General features: G+C 41.5%; 1 protein-coding gene across 1 annotated transcript in view; it reads right to left on the bottom strand.

The window, feature by feature from the left end:
* Positions 1–1,293: 1,293 nt before the first annotated feature.
* Positions 1,294–23,514, bottom strand: part of VWA8 (von Willebrand factor A domain containing 8) — a 370,895-nt gene continuing 348,674 nt past the window's right edge. The window contains exons 41-45 of the mRNA XM_042927013.1: positions 21,642–21,767; positions 19,786–19,944; positions 5,886–5,984; positions 4,432–4,670; positions 1,294–2,308 (exon numbers count right to left, since the gene is read on the bottom strand). Of these exons, the coding sequence (XP_042782947.1) occupies positions 2,200–2,308; positions 4,432–4,670; positions 5,886–5,984; positions 19,786–19,944; positions 21,642–21,767 (732 nt within the window). The 3' untranslated portion in view covers positions 1,294–2,199. The remainder of the gene's footprint in view (positions 2,309–4,431; positions 4,671–5,885; positions 5,985–19,785; positions 19,945–21,641; positions 21,768–23,514) is intronic.

Raw genomic sequence — 23,514 nt, 5'->3', positions numbered from 1 at the left:
TGAGGAGAGGTGAATTAAATTACAGGAGAACATTCTTCCCATGTGAAGGAAAACTGGCCTCTGCTCACTCAGGTAGTCAGGGCACAGGCAGGATTTGTTACATGGCCATTGTGTTAATGATTCTCGGATTCTGGTCCAAAGCCTTTGGGGGCTGTGACTGTCCTCAGAGGGGCACTCCTAGGGGTTAAGCTGCCACTTGAACGGGCACTTCCTCAGTTTGCTGCTGAGCCCAGGAAGGGCTGGTTAGAGATGTCCCTCCAGCAGTGTCTTGTGTCCTTGCTCCCCACATCCTCCTCTGAGTGCCCGGATGTGTGCAGGTGGCTTCTGAGTCCCAGGGAGAGGAAGACAGCTCTGTGAACTGTGGTCAGGTTGCAAGAAGAGAAAGGAGTCAAGGCAACGAGAGCTTGAGTACATCACGAGGGAGGCCAGCACAGCCCAGCTCCGCCCCTGCCTGCCAGTGACTGAGGCCCGTTTTCTTGAACTTCCTTACACCTCAGTTTCCTTATTTATCAAGGAGGATGTGAAAAGTATGAATAGTCAGTAGTCCGGTATTGGGAAGTGACTTACTTTCCTCATCTGTAACATGAGATAAAAAAAAGAAAAAAAAAATGCTTCTATTTTACATGCATCTTTGTGAGGATTGAATGGAATGATACATGAAATCGTTTAGCATACATACCTGGTATGTGGTAATAATCAGTAAGTGCTACCGGCTGCTGTTGTTGTTATTATTACTGTTATTAATGCAATTACATTTTTAAAGGTACTCGTTGGATTGAAACTGCATGGCTGGATGATTCAGTACACAGAGCAAGTATCTGGCCGGAAAAATAAGAGAAGCTATGCAAACTCATTGGGCCGGATTGCACTGGAAATCTAATTACTTTTATTTCTTTGACAACTGATGGGGAATCGAGGGTGGTGGAACAAATGGGTGATACCTTTTCTTCTCTACAATTGATTAAAAAGAAACGGATCTGTATAATTCCATTACATATGGGTAAACAGGGTAACCTCATTAACAAGACTAGTTTTTCCAACTCATGACAAGAAAGCACGCACACACTGGTGCCCCCTGCAATTTTGACTTTGCATCTCTAGCTTCTTAGGTGCTTGCACAGACCCTGACTTTGGCTGTGGCATTTGATTTTAAACAAAGGGACAATGAGCCTGTTGGTAAATGAAGGTCAGCCCAAGAGTAGGTGGGAATGAGGTACACTTTGAAAGAAAAGAGGAGTCTTGACAAAAAAAAGCATATATATATATATATATATATATATATATATATATATATATACACACACACACACACAGCTAAAGAGATCTCCAGTTACCATTCAATTCAAACATACCGCCTTGTTTTTACTTTGCTTTAAGTAAAAACATAAGTGTTTGTTGTTTTGAACATTACATTTTGGACACCAAAATACGTGAGACTTGTGAGAAGCACTGGAAGAACAAGAGGAAACAGGAAGTTCAAGGCAAGACATCCTTTATCCTTCCACGCTGGCAGCATGGAAGATGGGAGGTTTGCTCTTTATTATTTAAAGAGTCTTTAAAAAGTCAGGTGGGAAAGATAGCAATGCAGGGATCTTTTGATTCCTTTTGGCTTTTGCCAAGAGAATGGAATTATTGAAAAAAACCTGTTTATAAAATATGTCTGTTAGAAAGCTTTCCAGTGAGTTATATACTATAAAATCATTGTCTTCTGGGCAACCAAGAGTGGAGAAGAAAATACACTTAATTACTGGATAGGAGCAGGTTGGGTGGGTTTGCACAGACTTGTAACTCAACGTCAGAATACGGCAACTAAAGCTTAGTTTGATGGGGTCGCTTCTGTTACCTCAGGTGACCAGATGTTAAGGCAAAAGCAAGGAATTCTCTTTCCTTCAGGTTTCTAGATATAAACCAAGTACCACAGTTCTCAAACCACTTTCCTTTAACCCTGACCTTTTATAAAATGCAGGTCAACTCACTTCCCTGTGAACCCATCAACAGTTGTCGGTTTCCATGCACAAACCTCCCTCTGGCTGCTTTCCTGAATTCGGATTGCTGAGCAAGCACAGGAGGACCCAGGAATGCCAGAATTATCCAGTCATTGCACAGGTTCCCTTTATAGATGTCTTCTTTTCTTCAGAGTACTCTTTATCCCTATCTTATTTCAAATCCCGGGGGCACCAGGGTGACGAAGGGCACGGCTTAAACAGTGGACAACATGGTGGAGGTGAAGATCTGTTGTAAAATCTGAGGGATGTCCTTGGTATCCATGGCAACGAAAGACCGGCCAGCTGGTAAAGTTCTCTGAAGCCTGCCAGGATGGAAGGGGAGAGAAAATTACCATTGCAAATCGAGGCTCCCCTTCCACCTCCTGCCCCCACAAACCACACTGTCCCGATGGTTTCTTAGGAAAAGAAGTTTTTACTTTCTAATACCTTGCCCCTGCCGGCAACTGAACTGGCTGTCACTGGGCAGTGAAAGGCTTGGAAAAGCAACAAAACAGAGCGAGGCACACTGAAAGCAGTGAACCCAGAGAAAGGTCTTTTCGGTGAGAAAATCAGTTAATTGGAAAAGAAGAAATTTCCTTCCTTTTATTACTGTCACTTTCTAGTATTCCCTTGGTAGAACAGAACGCTAGGGATGCATTGGAGATTGGCTCACCTAGGTCCAGCAAATCCATATGCTGTACTAAGTGTTTTTCCTGCCTTAGAAAACAGGCCCCGAAAAATGCTGCCTGGCCAAACCCCGGGTGGTTCTTTCTTTCTTTCCCTGCTCTCTCGTTCTTTTTTGCCTCACATTATACAGCATGAAGTACACTCTGACTTATGCAATTGCAGCTTTGATGACACCAAGGTTATACAGGCTAATGATAATTTTTTTAAATGGCAATTTATCATCTGGAACAAAGGGCCATTTTTTGAAAGCAATGAAAGGACAAGACACAGTTCTATCCAAAAGAACGCCTTCTTTCACTGTGCCAACAAAGTTTGGTTTTGGAATGACATTTAATAAAAGTCAACCGTCCTGTGTAGTATCATACATTTGGCATGCCTGGTAGACCAGCTAATTCTGCAACGTATCTTTTGCCAGTGGATGTTGGACCATTTCCCTAGGAAACCACAAGGGTATTATTGTACTTTCTTAAGTATTCAAACAGGATCTGTTCACTAGAAAGACAAAATAGCTATTTCAGCTCAACCAGTATTTGTTGAACTTGCCGTCTGCTAAATACTGGGCTGGTCCTGAAGGAAATCTGGGTAGAAAAGGCACAGTTTGCATTCGAGGACATGGAAGTTCTAGAAGAGGCTAACGTATAAAACTGGGAAGAATGCAAAGTCAGTTGTAATAAAGTGACTGTAATTACATGATATTCAGGCTGTTCTTAACCTCACTTGGTGATCCTGCAGCAAGGCGAAGGGAATAGGAAAAGATGCCAGCTCTTTGGACACTAAAGCATTTTGTAGTGTATACAGGACTCTATACTTCAGAGTATGACAGGTAAGAGACAGGAATAATAAAAAGGTATGCATTCTAGGCAGGAAATTTATTTTTGGGGGTGGGAAAAATATACTTCCATTTGTGTTTTCTGCCTCATACAAATATTTCAAGCAAAGAAAAATCAGAAGTTCTTTCTGTTTATAATTCAAAAGAATAAACATTAGTATATTTGAGAAATGAAAGTGTTTCCAGATCTCTCCTTTTAGCTCATCCACAATGGTATTTGTTATCTGACCACACCTTCTCTACTAAATATTTAGCATGTTCAGTGTAGAATTTTACCACATATACTCTCTTACATTGTCTCCAAGTGCTTTACCTGCTTGTCCCCCCAGTAAAAAGGGATATACACACATACAAAGGGAGATATTTAAGAAGTGATATTTATCTACAATCTATGTATCTATATCCATGTATGTCTGTCCATGTATATTTATGTATATGTCTCGCTATATGTATGTGTATGTGTATGTGTATGTGTATGTGTGTGTATTTTATATATTATTTATATACAGGTTTTACAGACACAAACATATATATACGCAATCTCTTATGCTGGGAAAATAGATGTTTGCTAACTTTGAATATGATTTGAACATGAACTGATTAGAACTGAGCTTGAGACCTTGATGTTAAGTGAAAATATATAAAATACTGTCTAATTTATTTGTGGACAAATCAATTTGTTAATTATCCTATTGTTGGTCTAAACACACAATGGAAAACCGTTAATTTCAAATGATTACTGCTCATCCAAACATAAGCCGGAGCATTATATCCTTCCAACTGGACTATCAGCTCCATGACAGCAGCAACCCTACGGGCCATTCCTCCTTTTTCTCTTCCACTGCCCCGCCTGATGCCAATCCCGTGAAATGACATGCGCCAGGTAGGTCCCTATACCTGTCCTTTGCTGTATCCCGAGGAGACCCTTACCTGGTTGCTTGATCACCTAAAGATCCAATGAAAATGGCAAAAGCATTTACTTGAGGGTTGCTTGTCAGGATTTGGGCAAACTTGGCAGGATGTATTCCATATCGTGACAGGTTTGCGTCACTTAAGACGATGACAAAGTACTCGTCAGCTTCTTCTTTGACAATTTCCTTGATGGCATGTTCTGTCCCCTCTAACGTGTGGTCCCCACTCATGCAGAATTGAGCATGGGCATGCATTGTCTGGAGGTAAGAGATGTCGCACAAAAGCCACAGGTGAGAAACTTTTTAAGCCAACATAATGGTTTTTCTTTTTCTTTTTCTTTTTTTTTAAATTTTTTTTTTTCTCAACATTTTTTATTTATTTTTGGGACAGAGAGAGACAGAGCATGAACGGGGGAGGGGCAGAGAGAGAGAGGGAGACACAGAATCGGAAACAGGCTCCAGGCTCCGAGCCATCAGCCCAGAGCCTGACGCGGGGCTCGAACTCACGGACCGCGAGATCGTGACCTGGCTGAAGTCGGACGCTTAACCGACTGCGCCACCCAGGCGCCCCTCATAATGGTTTTTCTATTGACCATGAGAATGCACAAATACCAATTATTCCATGTGAATAAGAAATCTCTGAGCAAGTTCTATTTCATTTGCACCTCAGAGTGACAACAGTACATGTGATATTTGTATGCGGTTAAGACTTTTGTTAGAAACATGAAATGTTCCCAAACTCTCCCAGTTGGCACTTACTCCTCAAACTCAAGCTGCCATTTAAAGTGAGAAAATGTAAGAAAACATAAAACTTGATATCACACACACACGCTGTGGTAGGCAGAATTCCAAGGTGGCCCCCAAGATTCCTGCCCCTGGTAAACACAGCCTGCATAGTCCTTTCCCCTTAAATGTGGGCAAGACCTGTGAATGGATGTGACCCAAGAGAAAAATGAGAAATGGGTTGAATTTCTAATAAACAAAGTTGTAACACTAAACATTGTACTTACAACAATAGCAATGGAGGACATTTACTTTAACCTCATAAGGTGTGTGTGTTTCTATTGTAGATCTGAGTATGTGAAACTGAAGTTATCATTAGAAAATACTACGAAGTACATAAAACTGGGAGAGTACGCTGAAAGGGGTCATTCTTTTCCTTTTACTGAAATACTTAGGGACTGAGAAGAACTGTATAGGATTTAGGAGGGGGACTCAGGCTGTGGAATCCTGACATAATCTTGAGTACACTAAAAATATGTAGGGAACAGAGTTTAAAATTTGTAGTGTGGAGAAGAGGATTTTAGGCACCAGGAGCGTTTTCTCAGTTTAAGGCTTGAATGCTTGTAAAACAGAAAGTCTTTTTCTTTCCTGTATCTGTTGCTGCTTCAGTGAATCTTTCCAGTCATCAGAAGATACTTTACCTAATCTGGTGGAAGTTTTCACAATATAGAGGTGATTTAATGTATTTACCTTCAGAATTTCTAGTCTTTGCTTATTGTCCTTGGGAATTTTGTTAATTGGAACCAGACCAATGTTGTAGCCATCTCCAGAGTGTCCAGCGATGTCATACTATAGATAAGAGAATCAGAGTTAGAAGCCTCTGCCCACTAGAGAATTGTCATCAGACCTTTTGGCCTCCAAATCTTTGGTCTGCCACCATACACAATTGCTCAACAGATGGCCATGGAGAAGTCCAGAGAGATGGATGTGTGCTTATCAACAAAGGCAGACAAATTCCAGGCTCCTTCATTTCTGGCTCATCCTCATGTGATTTCTGCCCTAGCAGGAGGGAGAAAGTATGATGGGGGCTTCATGGGCTACCAAGACTTCCATTCTTAACCATCAGGGGAGAGTTCAAAAAAAATCACACACATACACACGCACTGTGGTAGGCAGAGTACCAAGGTGGCCCCCAAGATTCCTGCCCGTTGGCATACATGGCCTGCATAATCCTCTCCCCTTAAGTGTGAGCAGGGCCTGTGAATAGGGTAGGATGTTTACTTGTGATTATGTTATGTGGCAAAGGGGATGTTGCAGATGTAAGGCCGCTAATCAGGTGACTCTGAGTTAATCAAAAGGGAGATTACCTGGGTGGGCCCAATTTAATCACATGAGCCCTAAAAAGCAGAGTTTTTCTGGATGGTAGTAGAAGGGGAAGACAGAGAGACTTGAAGTCTGGGGGGATGTGACATGTGGGAATTATCTGTGGCTGAGATGGAGGTGACTATGGGGTGAGGCCTTGAGAGTGGCATCTAGGAGGGACCCTGGCTGACAGCCAACATCAAAACAGGCACCTCAGTCCTATGACCACAAGGGACTGAATTCTGCCCAAATCCAAATGGGCTTGGAAGCAGAGCCTCTAGGTAAGAGTCCAGTCTGGCTCAGATCGCAATTTCAGCCTTATGAGACCCTAACCAGAGAACCCAGCTGAGCCTTCCTAGACCCCTAAACTATAGAACTAAGACCTAGTAAATGGGTATTGCTTTGAAAGGCTATGTATGCAGTAATTGGTTACACAGCAGTACAAAACTAATACATAAACTTTTTTTTTTTGAACACACAAAGTGAAATGTATTCACCATCGAAATTACAGTAAAGCACAAAAAAGAAAGTAAAAATTAGTCATAATCCCATATTCAAAGCTAACATCTCTCAAAGTTTTGTAGAAGTTCTGAGGCTTTTATTTCCTCTCACTACATGTGAAAAAGGTTGCACATTCACACACACACACATCTACATCAACATAACTTCTAACTGCAATGGATAACATTGTTTTATAATCTGCTTTTCTACTTTATTTATTTTTTTAATTTTATTTTTAATTTTTTAAAATTTACATCCAAATTAGTTAGCATATAGTGCAACAATGATTTCAGGAGTAGATTCCTTAGTGCCCCTTACCCATTTAGCCCATCCCCTCTCCCACAACCTTTCTAGTAACTCTAAGTTTGTTCTCCATATTTATGAGTCTCTTCTGTTTTGTCCCCCTCCTTGTTTTCACATTAGTTTTGTTTCCCTTCCCTTATGTTCCTCTGTTTTGTCTCTTAAAGTCCTCATATGGGTGAAGTCATATGATTTTTGTCTTTCTCTGACTAATTTCACTTAGCATAATACCCTCCAGTTCCATCCACCTAGTTGCAAATGGCAAGATTTCATTTTTTTTTGATTGCCGAGTAATACTCCATTGTATATATATACCACATCTTCTTTATCCATTCATCTATCGATGGACATTTGGGCTCTTTCCATACTTTGGCTATTGTTGATAGTGCTGCTATAAACATGGGGGTGCATGTGTCCCTTTGAAACAGCACACCTGTATCCCTTGGATAAATGCCTAGTAGTGCAATTGCTGGGTCGTAGGGTAGTTCTATTTTTAGTTTTTTGAGGAACCTCCATACTTTTTTCCAGAGTGGCTGCACCAGTGTGCATTCCCATACTTTATTTTTTTAATTAAAAAACATTTTTTAATGTTTATTTATTTTGAGAGAGAGAGAGAGAGAGAGAGAGAGAGAGAGAGAGATTGAACGAGAGGGGAAGGGGCAGAGAGAGAGAAGGAAACACAGAATCCAAAGCAGGCTCCAGGCTTGGAGCAATCAGCACAGAGCCCTACATGGGGCTCGAACTCATGGACCATGAGATCATGACCTGAGCTGAAGTTAGATGCTTAACCAACTGAGCCACCCAGGTGCCCCTCTGCTTTTCTACTTTAGTGTATGACATGTATTTTTAAAATTTAGGAACTACCTTTCTATTTCTCTATCTCACAATGCACATGAGAAAACTAGAGCTGAGTGTGGGGTGCAGCATTTGAATGGAATCTGGAAAGAAGTTTGGGACCTGAAGCAACCCCATAACTGGAGCAAGGTGGTTCTAACTATTGGGGTTTGCTCCCCAATTCCCTTCTCCCCTTCCACGTCCCTCTAAGAATTTTTGTGATTCTGATGTGAAAGTTAGAATAGATGTTAGGGTATCTGGGCAATTGGGGCATCTGGAAAGAAAATTCTGAGTGTGGGCCTGGGGCAAAAGATTTTCAGGAATATCTGGAATACTACTGAGGGACAAAATGCTTTAGAATCACTGCTTTCTATTCACCAACTGCCCATCAATCAACAGCTATCTTTTGAGCACCAACCATGTGCAAAACATGACTCTAGGCATTGTAGGGGAATGCACTTATTTCTTTTCATGTCTATTTCTTTTTAACTGTTGAGCTCTTTGAGGCCATATCTTATTCATCTTCAAATTTTAGTATCTGTGAGTGTGCCTGGTGTGTTTATGGCAAAAATGTAATCATGTTGGGGCAATAAGAAGGTTTCCTTTCCCATGTGGGCTACATTCTTTTGCAAATAAGCTGCTTGGAAGCTGGAATGCATTTTCCCACCCCCCACCCCCCATAGCCACCATGTGATAAATGGTGGTTAGCCCAAGCTGGCTGACCAAAAAGCCCATACAGTAACCAAAACCATTGTATTTAAAAATGAAAAGAAGTGGAAGAATTTCTGTTGAAATAATTTTTATGCGATGATAGGGAGCCAGGAGAGAAGCTGGGTTATTTGCAGAAGATCAGTTCCATTTTGGATGTGCTGAAATTATGCATCCAGGGAGGTATCAGAGTAGAAGTGTATTTCATGGAGTCAGAGATGTGGCTGTCCCTGCCCAGGAGGGACACATGACTGCCAAGGGCAAATGCAGAGACAGAGAAGAGCAGAGGAACACTTCACCTGAACTTTGAGGAGTATCCTCTTTGGTGGGTGGAAGAAGGACACAGAGCTGAGTGGGGAAGACAGGGGAGACAGCACTTGCCAAAGTAGGATAAGCGGATGGCCCTGGGGAATCTGTGTGGAGGGTCTCCGGAAGTGGTTGTGCAAGTGTGCTGAATCACACTAACGTCAGCCATCCCAGAGAATGGGGACTAGTGACCTCTGGGCCTCAGAATCAACAGACACCTTTGTGGGGACAAGGTTAGTGAAAAGTCTGTGGGATAAAAAGTAAAATGGAACAGCATCTAGAGGGGTGTTGGCGGGGAGGTGTCTGGGCATGTTACAGGTGGCAGAGAGGAGGCAGTCAGGAAGGAGATCATGGTCAGAGTCAGAGTGTCTAGTCTGGAGAAGGAAGGAGGACACTCTTTTTTCTGAGACTGAAAACGAGCAGAAAGAATGGGAATGGACAGAGATAAGTGTGTAATTGGAAGGGACAAGTGTACAAATGAAGGCCGATGTAAGATGCCTAAATATTTAAAACCTGTAAATCAGGATATAAATTGTTAAATAAAATATATTCTGTCCTCCTTTGATAAGTAAATACAGATTATAATGACCTGGAGAGCCAGGAGTCCTTGAAGTTCTGTGCAAGAACAGAATGGTGTGGGCAGCACCGGCCCCTGGCTTGCTATAGTCGGCTCTGTCCCATTTCCATGAGGCGCTTCACATATGTATGGACACCCAGCCATCATATTCCTTCCTACAGTTGCCCCTTGGCCATACCTCAGACCTGGGTGTTTATACCATTGGCCAGTCTGCCCTATGAAGATGGGCATAAGAAAGGGGACCACATAGGAAGCAGGCTTGGGGGGTCATCAGAGGTTTCTTGGGGAGCCCAGAAACTGGGAACATGATCCAGAAACTGGCTTTAACCGAGTATACCCCCTTGGCCCCATAGGCTCTTTACCTCATGGGAGGGACATGGTTAGGGGAGGACCAGAGTGAGATCTTGGGTGTGGTTTTCAGATTTTTTAATTTATGCAAAGGATGATACAAAAGAATTGTAAGGGAAATTTACCAATACAATAAAAAGGCTTGATAATAAATGCTTTTTAAGAGGATGTAATAAATTCCATATGTGAAAAAAAAATCTCCTTGGATAGTTTGTTATCCATCTTATGAAAAGGTAACAGAATTTGAACCCTAAAAGCTGTACAGCTCTTGCCAATGGCAACTAGTAAAGTATTGGCTTCAGTAGATGTCTAAGGTCACCCACGTGTTCAGTGCTGGGGCGGGTATGGAGAAAGCCTGTCGGATTCCTCCATGAAGCATGCTCGAGGCCCTATCATGTCTCAGTTGACAATGGTCACGGCCGGAACTATTTTAAGCCAAGAATAAAGTTCTCCTGAGAAGGTGCCAGGCAGACTGCTTTCGTTACGGGGCTGGTGAAGTAATCTGTTAAACAGGATCTTACACAGGAGGGGATAAGATCAGTTCCTTGAAACAGAAGTAGGTTTCTCCTTTTTGGCTGAGGCAAGAGGGCTATAAATGTATTAAGCTTTTTCCTTCCCTTTAACTGGAGATGCAAATTCTTACTAATCAGATGACCATGGATGAGACTATATGAATACATCTTTGACCATATGGTCTGCTCACAGGGTTGACGTAACTGGTTACTGTGAGGAAAAAAGTTGATTATTACACAAATAGCAGTCAAATGAGCTCTTTCTCAAAAACAGATACTGGCTGATTAAAGGCTTCGGGAACATTTTAGTTACTATCCATCTATCATTCCCTGGACTGATTTACCTACCTACCTACCAACCACTTTATTTGTCCAGGAGAACAAAGCATACTATACTTTTTCATACAAGTAAGAGAAAGGTAAGTTGCCAATCTGCCTTTCTTCTCCCTCCCTTCTTCCCTTTCTTCCTTCTTCTGTTTTCTCCTTTTCCTCCTTCCTTTCTTTATTTGTAGTAAGGAAATTTCTATTTGCAGAACGATCTGCCTTTGTCTGTGCCTGGTTAGCATTGCAAAGGCTGAGAAGACACACCTAAGGGACAGGATGAGGCTTATAAAATGGTTTGCAGGCTCTGGTTTTCATTTTCCAGACAGGCTTGGGGATTATTCTGTGCCCAAAGTAAATAAAATGCTTGAGAGGAATCCAAAGCACATCCAAGTGTGGAACATTCCCTGGTGTTACTGTAGATCAGTGTAAGCTTCCATTAAAAACAATATTTCTATGTCATAATTATCTAGTATCTGCTATCCAAGGATCCCAACACGTTTTACAGGCAGAGATTTGCTAATCCTCAAAACGGGCTGGGCTAAAGGAAAAAAGGTACATAAACTCCTTCTTTTCCATTCTCTGATACTTAATCCTACTGTTCACCCAGTCTGGTTCGTTTCTGCTGTGACCACCGTCAAATCAGACTTGACAGGGTCTCAAGCACGCATCTGTGGAGGAATCACAAAGTCACTAAACAAGAGCCTCACTGTCATTACCAAACCACCTAACATTCAGATCATAACTTTTTTGAGCAGCTCAAAATTTTATGGTCACGAAAATGACCGCTTCTCACGGCCTCCCATAAGTCCTTGTGGGGTCTTGCACTGCAGCATAAACATAAATAATAAACCACAGTTGTAAGAAAAACTTTGACTATAGAAGATCAATTTTAATACTTCTTTGCTTTGGAAACTTGTTTAAATGCCCCCTTGCTGTATTTTCTTTTGAAAATCGCATTCACTTAGAGAAAGGTCTTACAAATGAAAACGAATGCTGAGTTTCAGTCTAAGACACAAAGATGTATTAGGAAATAAGAAGGCTGATTTGTGATAGGTTGCAAAGAAATGTCTGCTTAGAACAAAGAGCTATTGGTGTTTTTTTTTTTTTTTTTTTAACAAGTGAGATTTATGTTTAGATTTCTGTGGGGAAGGATAATCATCTGCTAGTTAGGAAAGGCTATGCTTTATTGTGCATCCACATTATAACTAGGTATGAGACAATCGTCTGAGGCTATTTCTGAAGACTGATGATGTGTGAAATTTTAATCTCCTTCTACAAATCCAAGTACACCATTCTAAGGTGGCACCACTGACAGTGGGCAGCAAAGGATTAGAAGATGAATATGTGATCAAAAGAGTCAAGAGAAGTGCCAACAGAACCCCTAAGGTGTTAGTGAGCCGATAAGCTATAGTAGTAGCTAGCTAACCTTTCTTTGTATCTTAGAAGTCAATGTAAAAAGAATACTGTTCTGGGGCACCTAGGTGGCTCAGTTGGTGAAGTAGCCAACTCTTTATCTCGGCTCAGGTCATGATCCCATGGCTTGGTTCAAGAGTTCGAGCCCTGAGCTGTGCTCTGTGATGACCACATGGAGCCTGCTTAGGATTCTTTCTCTCCCCCTCTCTCTTGCTCTCTCTCAAAATACATAAACTTAACAAAAAAATAATGTTCTGAAGGTCAAGGATTCTAGGCTTAGCTCTGATATTAACAACCTCTTTGACCTAGCACAAGTCACTTAACTTTTGTAAATCTTGTTTCTATCTTGTAAATAATGCTGGTTTAAATGACCTCTAACATTATATGCTTAGAAGTCACTTAACCTCTCTGGCAAATAGGAATAATCTCTGTTTTATCTAACCTCACAGGGTCACTGAAAGTATAGGACAATACATTTAATGAGTATAATGTCAATGTTTGTACAGTTCTTCATGTCTCAACTCATCTTGATTCTCTTCACAGGATTTGTGGTGGGAATTACTTACCTCTTTTTACAAATGAAGAAATTAATGCTTGGAGAGGTCAACAGCCTTTCCTAAGCTCAGAGATGTAGTGTTGGCAGAGGTGGAAGCCAGACCCAGGTGCCCTGATTCTGTAGAGAAATAATCATTCCCTATCCCCCTCCCCAGTCTCTTTGGCCAGTACTTCCATAGCAACAACGGGGTCAATTCTGAATTCTTGTTTCACTGTGAATGGATTCAGAGAACTCTGTACCCCTTTCTTGGGTCTTATCTCCATGTACCAAGAAGAGTTTATTCAAAGCCTAAGCCTGATAAGATAAGTGGTTTCCATTTCTAAATGTGTGAAACATTCCTGAGGCATGGGGAAAAGGTTAATTACAGACACAGAGCTAAGTTTTTGATAGAAGGAATCTTCCCAGCAGGTGCTAGTTTTGTGAATCATATCTTTTCACATCCTTCTGAGAATTAACCCAGCCTTTCTGACCAAGATATCTTTGAGAAAAGTTATGCCTACTATACCTCACTTGGACGAAGAAGTGCTAAGGGAAGGAAAATATAGAGTCTTTTATGTAAATGGTACATTTGCTCCTGAATTACAGCATTGTAAAAATACTGACTGGGCAGAAGTAAAATGGTTGCAAAAAAACGGGGATAAAACATCAACTTCTTAAGAAAGGGCCTGGAAGTAGGAGTCAGAAGTCCTGTTTTGTTTTGTTTTTTTCTACCGTGTAGCTGTGTGCCCTTGAGCAAAGCATGTTACCTCTCTGGATCCTGATTTTTCTCATCTGTAAAACAAAGAAGTTGGTGAAAATAATTGCCAAGACCATTCCTGCTCCTAAGGTTCTATGAAAAGTCAATGGTTCACTCTAGAAACAGACTGGAAAAGTCTGCTTCCCTTCTCATAGGAAAATCTGTGCCTTGCTTTCTCTTGTCAAAGGAATGAATCACCTAAATCTACCTGAGGATTGATGAAGTCTTTTCTAAAATGAAAGCTCTCAGAGTCTACAAGAAATAACAATCCAGTACTGGCTCTAGTGGAAGTCTTTCTCCAATGGAAACACTGCACAAAAGCCCAGATTATGAAACATCACACAAAATTAATATAAATGGAATTGTTTTGGTTTAATTGGAGATGGAAGGGGAAAGGGTAAAAAGTCCTGTCTGCTCGTCATCAAACCCCCAACACCCTTCAAGCATTCCTTGTTACACTGTTAGGAAACCATGGCCTTAAAATAGGAGTTATTCTCCACCAAAAAAAAAAAAAAAATTTGAACACTACTTTTCAAAGTCCCATTTCTCAAAAACTAAATAAATCTGTCTCTTCTCTGGACTCGCCACTTGAGTGCTCAGTGGAGAGACAGTCACCTAACTCTTGATGTTATGGAGTGCTTTGAAGAAAAAAAATAAAGGCATGAAGAGCTTTTGAAAAGGAGGTCTACTTTAGGGTTTTAGTAAAACATTCCCATGGGCTTGCAGAAATCACAAGGAACAAACAAGAAATCATGAGATGAAGGAAAAAATGTTCCTTGACTGAAATAAAATGGTTCGCACAACAGTTACCATTCCACTTTTCACTCCCGTGTTTCAGTGCTCTGTGAACATTAAAAATTTTGCTGCTTAAGACTAGAGGAGTTTATGATGATTATTAGCAAATAATGTCACTTTCATCTTAAGAGACCAGACTATATATGCTGCTTCTGCGAATAACTGAATTCTATTGGTAGACCAATTATGAGAAACTTTAAAAACTCCAGATGGCTTTGAAATGTGTCCTGCCACTGAACTACCTTTTCTTCTCAGTAATTCTTACTCAAGGGTCCCTGTGGTTTGGCATGGCTCATGCTAGGATGGAACAGAAAGTGGAGGCTGACTCCAAATGAGCCTCCTGGACCTGGACTGTAATGACCCAGAGCCTGGGAGCTGAGCCCAAGCCAAACAAGATACAACACAGATGCCAAAAGAGAGGTTTCGGGGAAGAGTCCAGATCACTGGGCCAGGTCGGTGGCTTCTGAAGGTTTCAAAGCAAATATAGACTAGACACCTTTACGAAGGAGGGATCCAACTGCAAGAAGACCATGCTAAAAGCCATCTGGAACTGTGGAGCAGGAAGTCTCAGAGCACATTGCCGAATTCCTAAAGATACCACACGCGATGCCATCCTGGGCTACGGAATATAAATTTTTCACTAGGAACTCCTAAAACTGTCATTTGTTCATGCATCATTTTATGTTTGCTGAGAAAATTACATACTTTCATTAGTTATTCCTAGTCCTTATGCGTCTCTCACAAATGGGAAAATGAAAGCACAGATAGAGTGAGTTGGACGTGACCAGATGGTGTACAGATACAGAACACAGTGAATGGAATGCTGCCATTTGATGTACACGCGTCAAATATCTCTGAGAAGACACCACAAAAAAATCCACACCGGAGGGGTAAGTGGGAGCTGAGAGGGGTCAGAGGCTTACACAGAGGGCTTCACTTTCGCTCCTTTTTGAACCTTCTACACATTTACCCCAACGTATTTAATTAAATGCTCTCACAGAATGTCAGGTGGCTCCACCCCACTTTTTTCATACACTCTACAAAAGGAGGCTGGAGAGACCCCAGCAGAGACTGGGTGGCCAGTGGCCACTCTAAACTCAGACATGTTGGCAGGGGTGGTGAGAACATTATACAAAGTTTCCAGTGCACCCAGTGCAGGGGAGAAGCTGTCGGGAGTTCTGGAAACATGGGGAATATTGGGATAAGGTAAGTGGCACCATGAGGAAATAGCCAGATGAATCCAGAATAAAGGACGTTCTGCAGAACAACTGTTCTGAGCTCTCAAGAGCAAGCATCAGGACAAGCAAAGATGGTAGTGGCAGTGGATGTGACGTGGCCGCTCTGGGTGAAAAGAGGCTAACGAGACATTACAACCAAAAATGAAGTGTGGATTTTGGATCCTGGATTGTGGCGGGGGGGGGGGGGGACCAATTAGAAAAGACACTTCCTGTGGTAAGCACTGAGTAATACATGGAGCTGTTGAATCATTATATTGTACACCTGGAACCAATATAACCCTGTATGTTAATTACTTCATTTAAAAAAAGACACCTTTGAGATAGTTGGGAAAAGTGAATTTGGACTAGACACTAGAAGATATTATGAAATTACTGACAATATTTTTAGATGTGATAATGGTATTGAGGTTGTGCTAGAGAATGTCCTGTTAGGAGAAGCATAATAAAATATTTAGTAGTAAAGCATTATGATTTATTTTTAAATGATTTAGAAGAAGGAAGACAGTATATATTTAGAGAGAAACATAAAGCAAACAAGGGAAAATATTAACATTTGGCGAATCTAAGTAAAGGCATATGGGTGTTCATTTTACTTCTCTTTCAACTTTTCTGTAGGTTTCAATTTTTTCAGAATAAAAATGTTGGGATAAAAAGGGGAAATTTTAAAAACAAATCAAAATACCAAAAGGGAATAACAAACAGGAGAGGAGTCCTGTCTCCAACAGCCTTCTGACTTTGGGAAAAAGTCCTTAATGTTCCTGGGTCTCAGTTTCCTGTCTGAGGACTGGGGAGACTGAGTATTGACTTGTGAATTCTGAAGTCCATGGACATGGTAATGAATTTGCAGGAGCAGGACTCCTATGTTCTCCCCGTCTCCTATCCCTCCCTAGCCCTCGAGATACTCGCCCAAAGCCATTTTTCCTCACAGAGCTTGTTTTGTGAAATCTTGATGTCTTTTCTTGGAAAGATTTTAATGGAGTGGAGACTTTCTATGCTCTTAAAAAAGTTCTAAAGGAACTATAGTGAAGGTAGGGAGTATGTTTAGAAGTACAAGAAAATGCACAAAATCCATTTCATAAAAGTGCTATTAAGAATCTAATAGCATAGGGGTGCCTGGGTGGCTCAGTTGGTAGAGTGTCCGACTTAGGCTCAGGTCATGATCTTATATTCATGGGTTCAAGCCCTGCATCGGGCTCTGTGCTGACAGCTCAGAGCCTGGAGCCTGCTTCAGATTCTGTGTCTCCTTCTCTCTCTGCCCCTCCCCTGCTTGTGCTCTGTCTCTTAAAAAATAAAATAAAATATTAAAAAAAATTAAGAATCTAATAGCATAAAAAAAACAATAAAGATACTTCAAACCTTGAATAAAGCTTATCTTATCTTGGTGTCTTGCTATAATTTCTTGCTCTAAATATTGACTGGATTTGTTAGTCATATATTACCATGGTTATCTTCTCAATATATCTGTGGTTTTACTAATAAAGACTGGGGAAATTATTTACACTATTGTGGGAATTCGAGACTATAAGCAAAATATGTGCTGAAGTGGGGTGTCTGGAGATGAGCATGCTTTCTATGTGCCTCTGTTACTGCACATCTCTCATTGAATGTTCTATCAGAATTGGTACTTTTTATGTGTCTCCCTCACTAGGCTATAAGCTCAAGGATGGCAGGGAACTCTGTACCTAGCAGAGTACTATCCTCTTAGCAAGTGCTCAATTTATGTTTGTAATTTTATTAAAATCCACTTATATGGCCACAATTGGGTTGTAACTGCCAATTAGAAACAAAACAAAACAACAGCTTGTGAAAGGCTGATTTTCCTTGATATTGTTTCTTTTTGGTGTGACATGTCCAGTCTCATTAATGTTGTCCCAAATGCCAGCCTTTTAACAGTGAGAACTGGAGAAATACCAATCTCTCTGTGCACTCCGCTGTGTGAGATGAAATGAAATAGTCAACACGCTTCCTGATAGTCACATCATCCACCTGCAGGCTGTTGGAATGGTTCTCAGATTTCCGTATTAGCTTTGCCACCTTCTACCTTCTGTCTAATTCTTTACACAGTCCTGGGGAGCTGAGTCAACCAATTTCTTGGTTAGCTCCTAAAAATGTTCCTAAAAACTTAGAAGAAGTAGTCTCACCTATCGGAGCGGTTCTGTTCTCAAAGGCATAAAAATCCTCTAACTGGAAATTTTATTCTAGATAATGTGAGTATGTATACCAATTTTAATAGTGATATGTTGGTTACCATCTATAATGGATCACAATTTCCATAGAAGTCAAAAGAAGCTAAGGAACGCTGACCTTCAAGACTCACAAAAGAGGCAGATGGGCTGATCCAAATATTAGTAGAACCCAAGGGTTTCAAAACATTCAATGAGACTTATGCTGATTTGATGGATAGATGTTTAACCATCTGCTGGTCATCCATGGTCCAAGTGATTTAGGAATTATACTCAAACTCCTACTAGACAAGATCTAAAATATTTTAAAATAAATATTTCCCAGAGACCCCTAAAACATAAAAAAACAAAAATTAAAACGAAGACACACTTACATCTGAAGGGAGGGAGGGTCAGGGGAAGGAAAAGGCTGAATACTAGTGCACAAGCCACAGGACATAAAGCTGCCAGAGTGGTCTTTGATTTTTGGCTTTGACCTTTCTGGCAACGGAAACCAAGAGGGAATCTTGAACAGTTCCATGGTTTTCACTAATCACAACCCTGTTCTTCATTCTGGGAGGGAAACAAAGCTGCTCCCTACCGTGAAAGTCTACATCCTATTTGTATTTGTATCCTGAACTTGTACAGAGCCTGGCAACCCACAGCACTCCCTGACCAAAGCTGCCTTTTCCTACCACTTAATTCTAAAAGGAATCTCTCACACAGAGCTTCATGCAAGGGACCCTGGGAGAGTTGGAGCTCAAAAACGGGCTTGAAGTAAATGCAATGATGGGCTACATTGATCTATTGCTTGCTGTGCATTCCGGCACAGATCTTTAAAGTAAAAAGATAATAGAGACCGTAATACACAGATAGTAATCCTCTACGTGGGATGTCAAGCTAAATAATGATCTACGATTGCCTATTTCTGAAGGACATGTTGGATCCTGCATATGATCTAGAATACCTATGGATAGACTGAGCACCCTCTATACATGTCTGCACATATACCATTTCTGCCCCCTGCACTTTTGATAATAATTACCCAGCATGTGACTGTGTTATTTGCTCTAGTAAAGGGCCAGAAGTGCAGGTGCTCCTGTGGCCGATTAAGAGTGGACCGATGGGCAACTTGGGCAGTCACATGGCTCTAGGGGATCCCCTTTCCACACTCAGGCCTCTGAAGGAGGGTGCAGCAAAATGGACACAGTTGAAACGGGCAACTGCATTTCTCCCAGGGTTGCTGTCTTCATTCCCAGTGGAGGGTCATCTATTACTGTTTAATCTTCGCCCACATGGAAAGGGAAAGCAAGGCTGAGAATAGTGCTCTTTGAGGGTGTCCTCAACCCTTGGGAAGGCTGTCTGCTCGGTGATGGGGATGAATGGGCTGTGGAGGAAACTGGGATGAGGATGGCGGTTCTAGAAATTTGTGGAAGAGATCTGTGGTATTTCTAAAAAAAATTTTTTTAACGCTTATTTATTTTTAAGACAGAGAGAGCATGAACAGGGGAGGGGCAGAGAGAGAGGGAGACACAGAATCTGAAACAGGCTCCAGGCTCTGAGCTGTCAGCACAGAGCCTGATGTGGGGCTCGAACTCATAGACCGCGAGATCATGACCTGAGCCGAAGTCAGATGCTTAACTGACCGAGCCACCCAGGCGCCCCGATCTGTGGTATTTCTAAATGCCTGCTTATTGCCCCTAACATTATGGCTAACATCACACACTGGCAAAGTGCAGTGCTTTCTTCTGATAATGGGTTCTTTGAATTCTGGTATTATCGTTTTCTGATGGTTAGGGCAGAGGAAACAAAAGGCTCTCTTCCTCCGTGCTGATAAGTGAGCTGATGAGGAGATGAAGATTTTTGTTCACTCCGGTGGAGCCTGCATCCCCCTTACCACCACCGTGCCCTAACCCGGAGTGACCTGTGGGCATAAGTGGTCAGTGGTGCCCCTCATCATCCTCAGTTCATGCCATACCTTGAACTTCTCTTCGTAGTTCTCGAAGGCTTCCATGACCATACACACGGCCTCCATTGAACGCTCCAGCCGGCCATCCACCCCGTTAAAGCGGTACATGCTGCCAGACACATCCACCACCAGGCGCAGGCGCTTGGGTTTCTGTTGGGGGCTGCCCAGCTGAGGGAGGAACAACAGAAAAGCCTCGTGAGCCAGGAAACCACCCCTGGTTGGAGTTCTGAGGGTCCCACACCGGCCCCGGCGTGCCGGCCATGAGGCAGGCAGATCAGCTGGAGGCTGGGTGTGGCTCGAGGCTGTCCTGGCAGGTGGAAAGGACTATATTTCAGTAGATGGAATTTCACATTTGTGCTGGGGCCATATGGGAGAGATTTTCCTTTAGAATATGGGCCTTCCAAGGCCTAACCTAGTCTAGTAAAACTGCCTTGCTGAGGCTGTTATTCTTAAAAATAATAATCTGGAAAGATACAAACCCCAACATGTCATTTTCATGTCATGCCTCGGAGTCAGTTACACTAGCAAGATTGAGTTGTTTTGGAAGGCCACGTTGATTCTGCTAGTGCCTTTTATGTAGTGTCCTGCAAATCATTTTCCACATAGCCTGTGAGAAATGTTAGATTCCTAAAACAAGGTTCTGTGAGAGGGCGTCTGGCAAAGAACAGAGGGAATAGATTTCATCAGTGTCTTTTGTCATTACAAGCTTTCGGTTTCTGCTTCCTTCCAGTCGCTGCATTTCTAATTCTCTTTCCTTTTCTTGGCAGTTAAAGCGTGCAAGTGGCATCTAACTGCTATTTAGCAACAACTGTCAATTAAAACATAAAACTCCTTTAAGTTTCAGTTTGATTGTGGACTCATGCCTGCCAATTTGCAGAATTAAACACAAAAGTACGTTTGTCAGTTTTACTTATAGGAAAAAAGGAAGAAGAAAAGTTCCAGATTATTCTGTTATTATATGCTTGCTGTCAGGTATGAAGGCTAATGAGCAGAATCAGTAATTTCAAAAAGATTGTGTGGGTATTGGAGTGCAGTGATTTCAGACAGAATTCAGTATATTTCTTAAAAACTTGTGTCTGCCTAAATTAAGAACAGAGCCACATATGATTCCATGACCACTCACAATTCAGATATATCTAAACACATTTGTTGACCGCAATGAGTCAGTATAGAAAGTAGTTGTTGACTCATGCCAGTGACACAGAAGTGAGTACTGCCCAAATTACCAAAAGATCCTCTCTGAATAAACATTTAAATGGAGTAAGTGACTGCTTTTCCCCACCAGTCACTGCACCCCCAGCTCTCAGTGGCTACTCAGCAATTTTGGTTATTCAGGAATACAGGAAGCCACGGGGCCCTCCAAGAGACTCAGTATTTCAACTGCTGCCATTTTTTTTTTTTTTTTTTTGCCATGGGACTGCAAACACTTTAATATTATGGCTGTCTAAAGCTTTACATGCTACAATTGGAATTATTTAAGAGAGAATTTCTTATTTTCTAAAATTTTCTTCAGTTTTGGGATGGGCACAGATCTTTGAAGTAACAGGATAGCAGAAAACCACCAAGAGTGTTCCAGTGTTTACTCGCACAGTCCTCCAGGATTCATGGACACTGAGTGTCTTCAGTTTCCCCTCCCCCCAGAGGCACCCTGCTCTGTGTCCTGGGAGCTGATCTGCAGGGACAAGCATCAGCCTCTTGCTCAGCTGCAAGCTTCTGGTGGATTCTGCTGGGGGGAGGCCCTGGCAGGAGACCAGATTGCCATATTCAGGGTTTATGGTGTTTTGATAAAGATGGCAACTCTGGAAAGCATTTGTCTGTAAAGAAGACTGAACTTTACCTGAGGCTACTAGTTCACCATTACTTACTTGTGGTTCCAGCTCACCCCGGCGTTTGTAGATGGCTTTTTCTCCAGTGAGCCCATCGATGATCTTGGCATCATCTAGTTCCCCCGTAGCTTGGTGTCTTAGCCACTGTCTTTCTTTACCTTTAGCCTACAACGACATGCACACACACAACTCCTTATTTTAATTACTTCTGCAGGGTACGTGACACATTTTCTGCATGATAAACAGGAAACACACACAGGATCTTTTTAAATAAGTGATGGTTCTGCATGAACACAGTTTCACAAATGGACTGGTCTCCGCTCTGCTGACAAAGAATGCCCTCTGTGTAGATTTTGTCAATTTTAATTGTTTTAACACATGGAATGATAAAATGAACTCAACGCACATACGAGTGGGAAAACAGTATGCAAATGGGCCCCTGGAGAGATGTGCAAAATCCAGAAATGTAGTAGTGGCGATGCATTTCTTAAGCATTTTCTGTCACGGTACACCTAGCAGATTTCTTAGGTAACAAAATAATCAGCTTGAACTTGTTAACAATGACTGCAAGCGCAGAGAAAATGTGATCTTCAGAACTCTTCCTTTTAGAAGAGAAGTTGATACTTGAGCTCTCTGTGACTTAGCGTGCAAGTGGAAACAGCTGAAAACAATAGTTCATGAACATGTTGTGTCCCCCATGTCTCCCTGATCAGAAATCTTCTGAATTACTTTCCCAAAGGTATTTCCACGTAATACTTTCCCACAATAACTTATAACTATGCCAGGGGGACCGAGAAGGTAGTTAAACAATAAAGAATGACAATATCCCAATCAAGACATAGATAGGTTTATTACAGCCAAGGACTTTATTTACATTAAGAAGTGGGAAGAATACCAAAAAAAAAAAAAAAAAAAAAAAAAAATCGAACTACCCTATGACCCAGCAATTGCACTACTAGGTATTTATCTAAGGGATATAGGTGTGCTGTTTAGAAGGGGCACATGCACCCCAATGTTTATAGCAATGCTATCGACAATAGTCAAAGTATGGAAGGAGCCCAAATGTCCATCGACAGATGAATGGATAAAGAAGATGTGGTGTGTGTGTGTGTGTGTGTGTGTGTGTGTGTGTGTGTGTATACACACACATATACACAGTGGAGTATTACTCAGCAATCAAAAAGAATGAAATCTTGTCATTTGCAACTATGTGGATGGAACTAGAGGGTAATATGCTAAGTGAAATTAGTGAGAGAAAGACAAATATCATATGACTTCACTCATGAGGACTTTAAGATACAAAATAGATGAACATAAGGGAAGGGAAGAAAAAAATAATACAAAAGCAGGGAGGGGGACAAAACAGAAGAGACTCATAAATATGGAGAACAAACTGAGGGTTCCTGGAGGGGCTGTGGGAGGGGGAATGGGCTAAATGGGTAAGGGGCATTAAGGAATCTACTCCTAAAATCCTTTTTGCACTATATGCTAACTAACTTGGGTGTAAATTAAAAAAAATAAGTAAATGAAAAAAAAAAGAAGTGGGAAGAATATCTGAAATATTTTTATGTGTGCAAATGCGAGTAGTAGTTAAGATCATGTGCTCTGGAGTCAGATAGCCTGGTTCCGATCCTCCCTTCCCCATGCTCAGATACCTGACCTCAAGCAAGTTACTTAGCCTGTCTGCATGTCAGTGTCCTCAGCTCTAAAATAAAGATAACACTAGTTCCTACTTTGAGTGATTGTGAAGAGTAAATGAGATACTACATGGAACTGGTTGAGAAAGAGCCTGGCAATCTATGTCAGCTGGTATCATCATCATCATCGCCATTATCATCAAGTGAGACACATTAGGGACAACTAAGTGCACGTTAACTTAAGCATACTTCCATCACGGTTTCATTGGGAGTGC

Source organism: Panthera leo, chromosome A1 (assembly GCF_018350215.1).
Source record: "Panthera leo isolate Ple1 chromosome A1, P.leo_Ple1_pat1.1, whole genome shotgun sequence".
Taxonomy (NCBI): Eukaryota; Metazoa; Chordata; class Mammalia; order Carnivora; family Felidae; genus Panthera; species Panthera leo.
The sequence above is the reverse complement of the archived record's forward strand: the minus strand, read 5'-3'. Positions and strand labels throughout refer to the sequence as shown.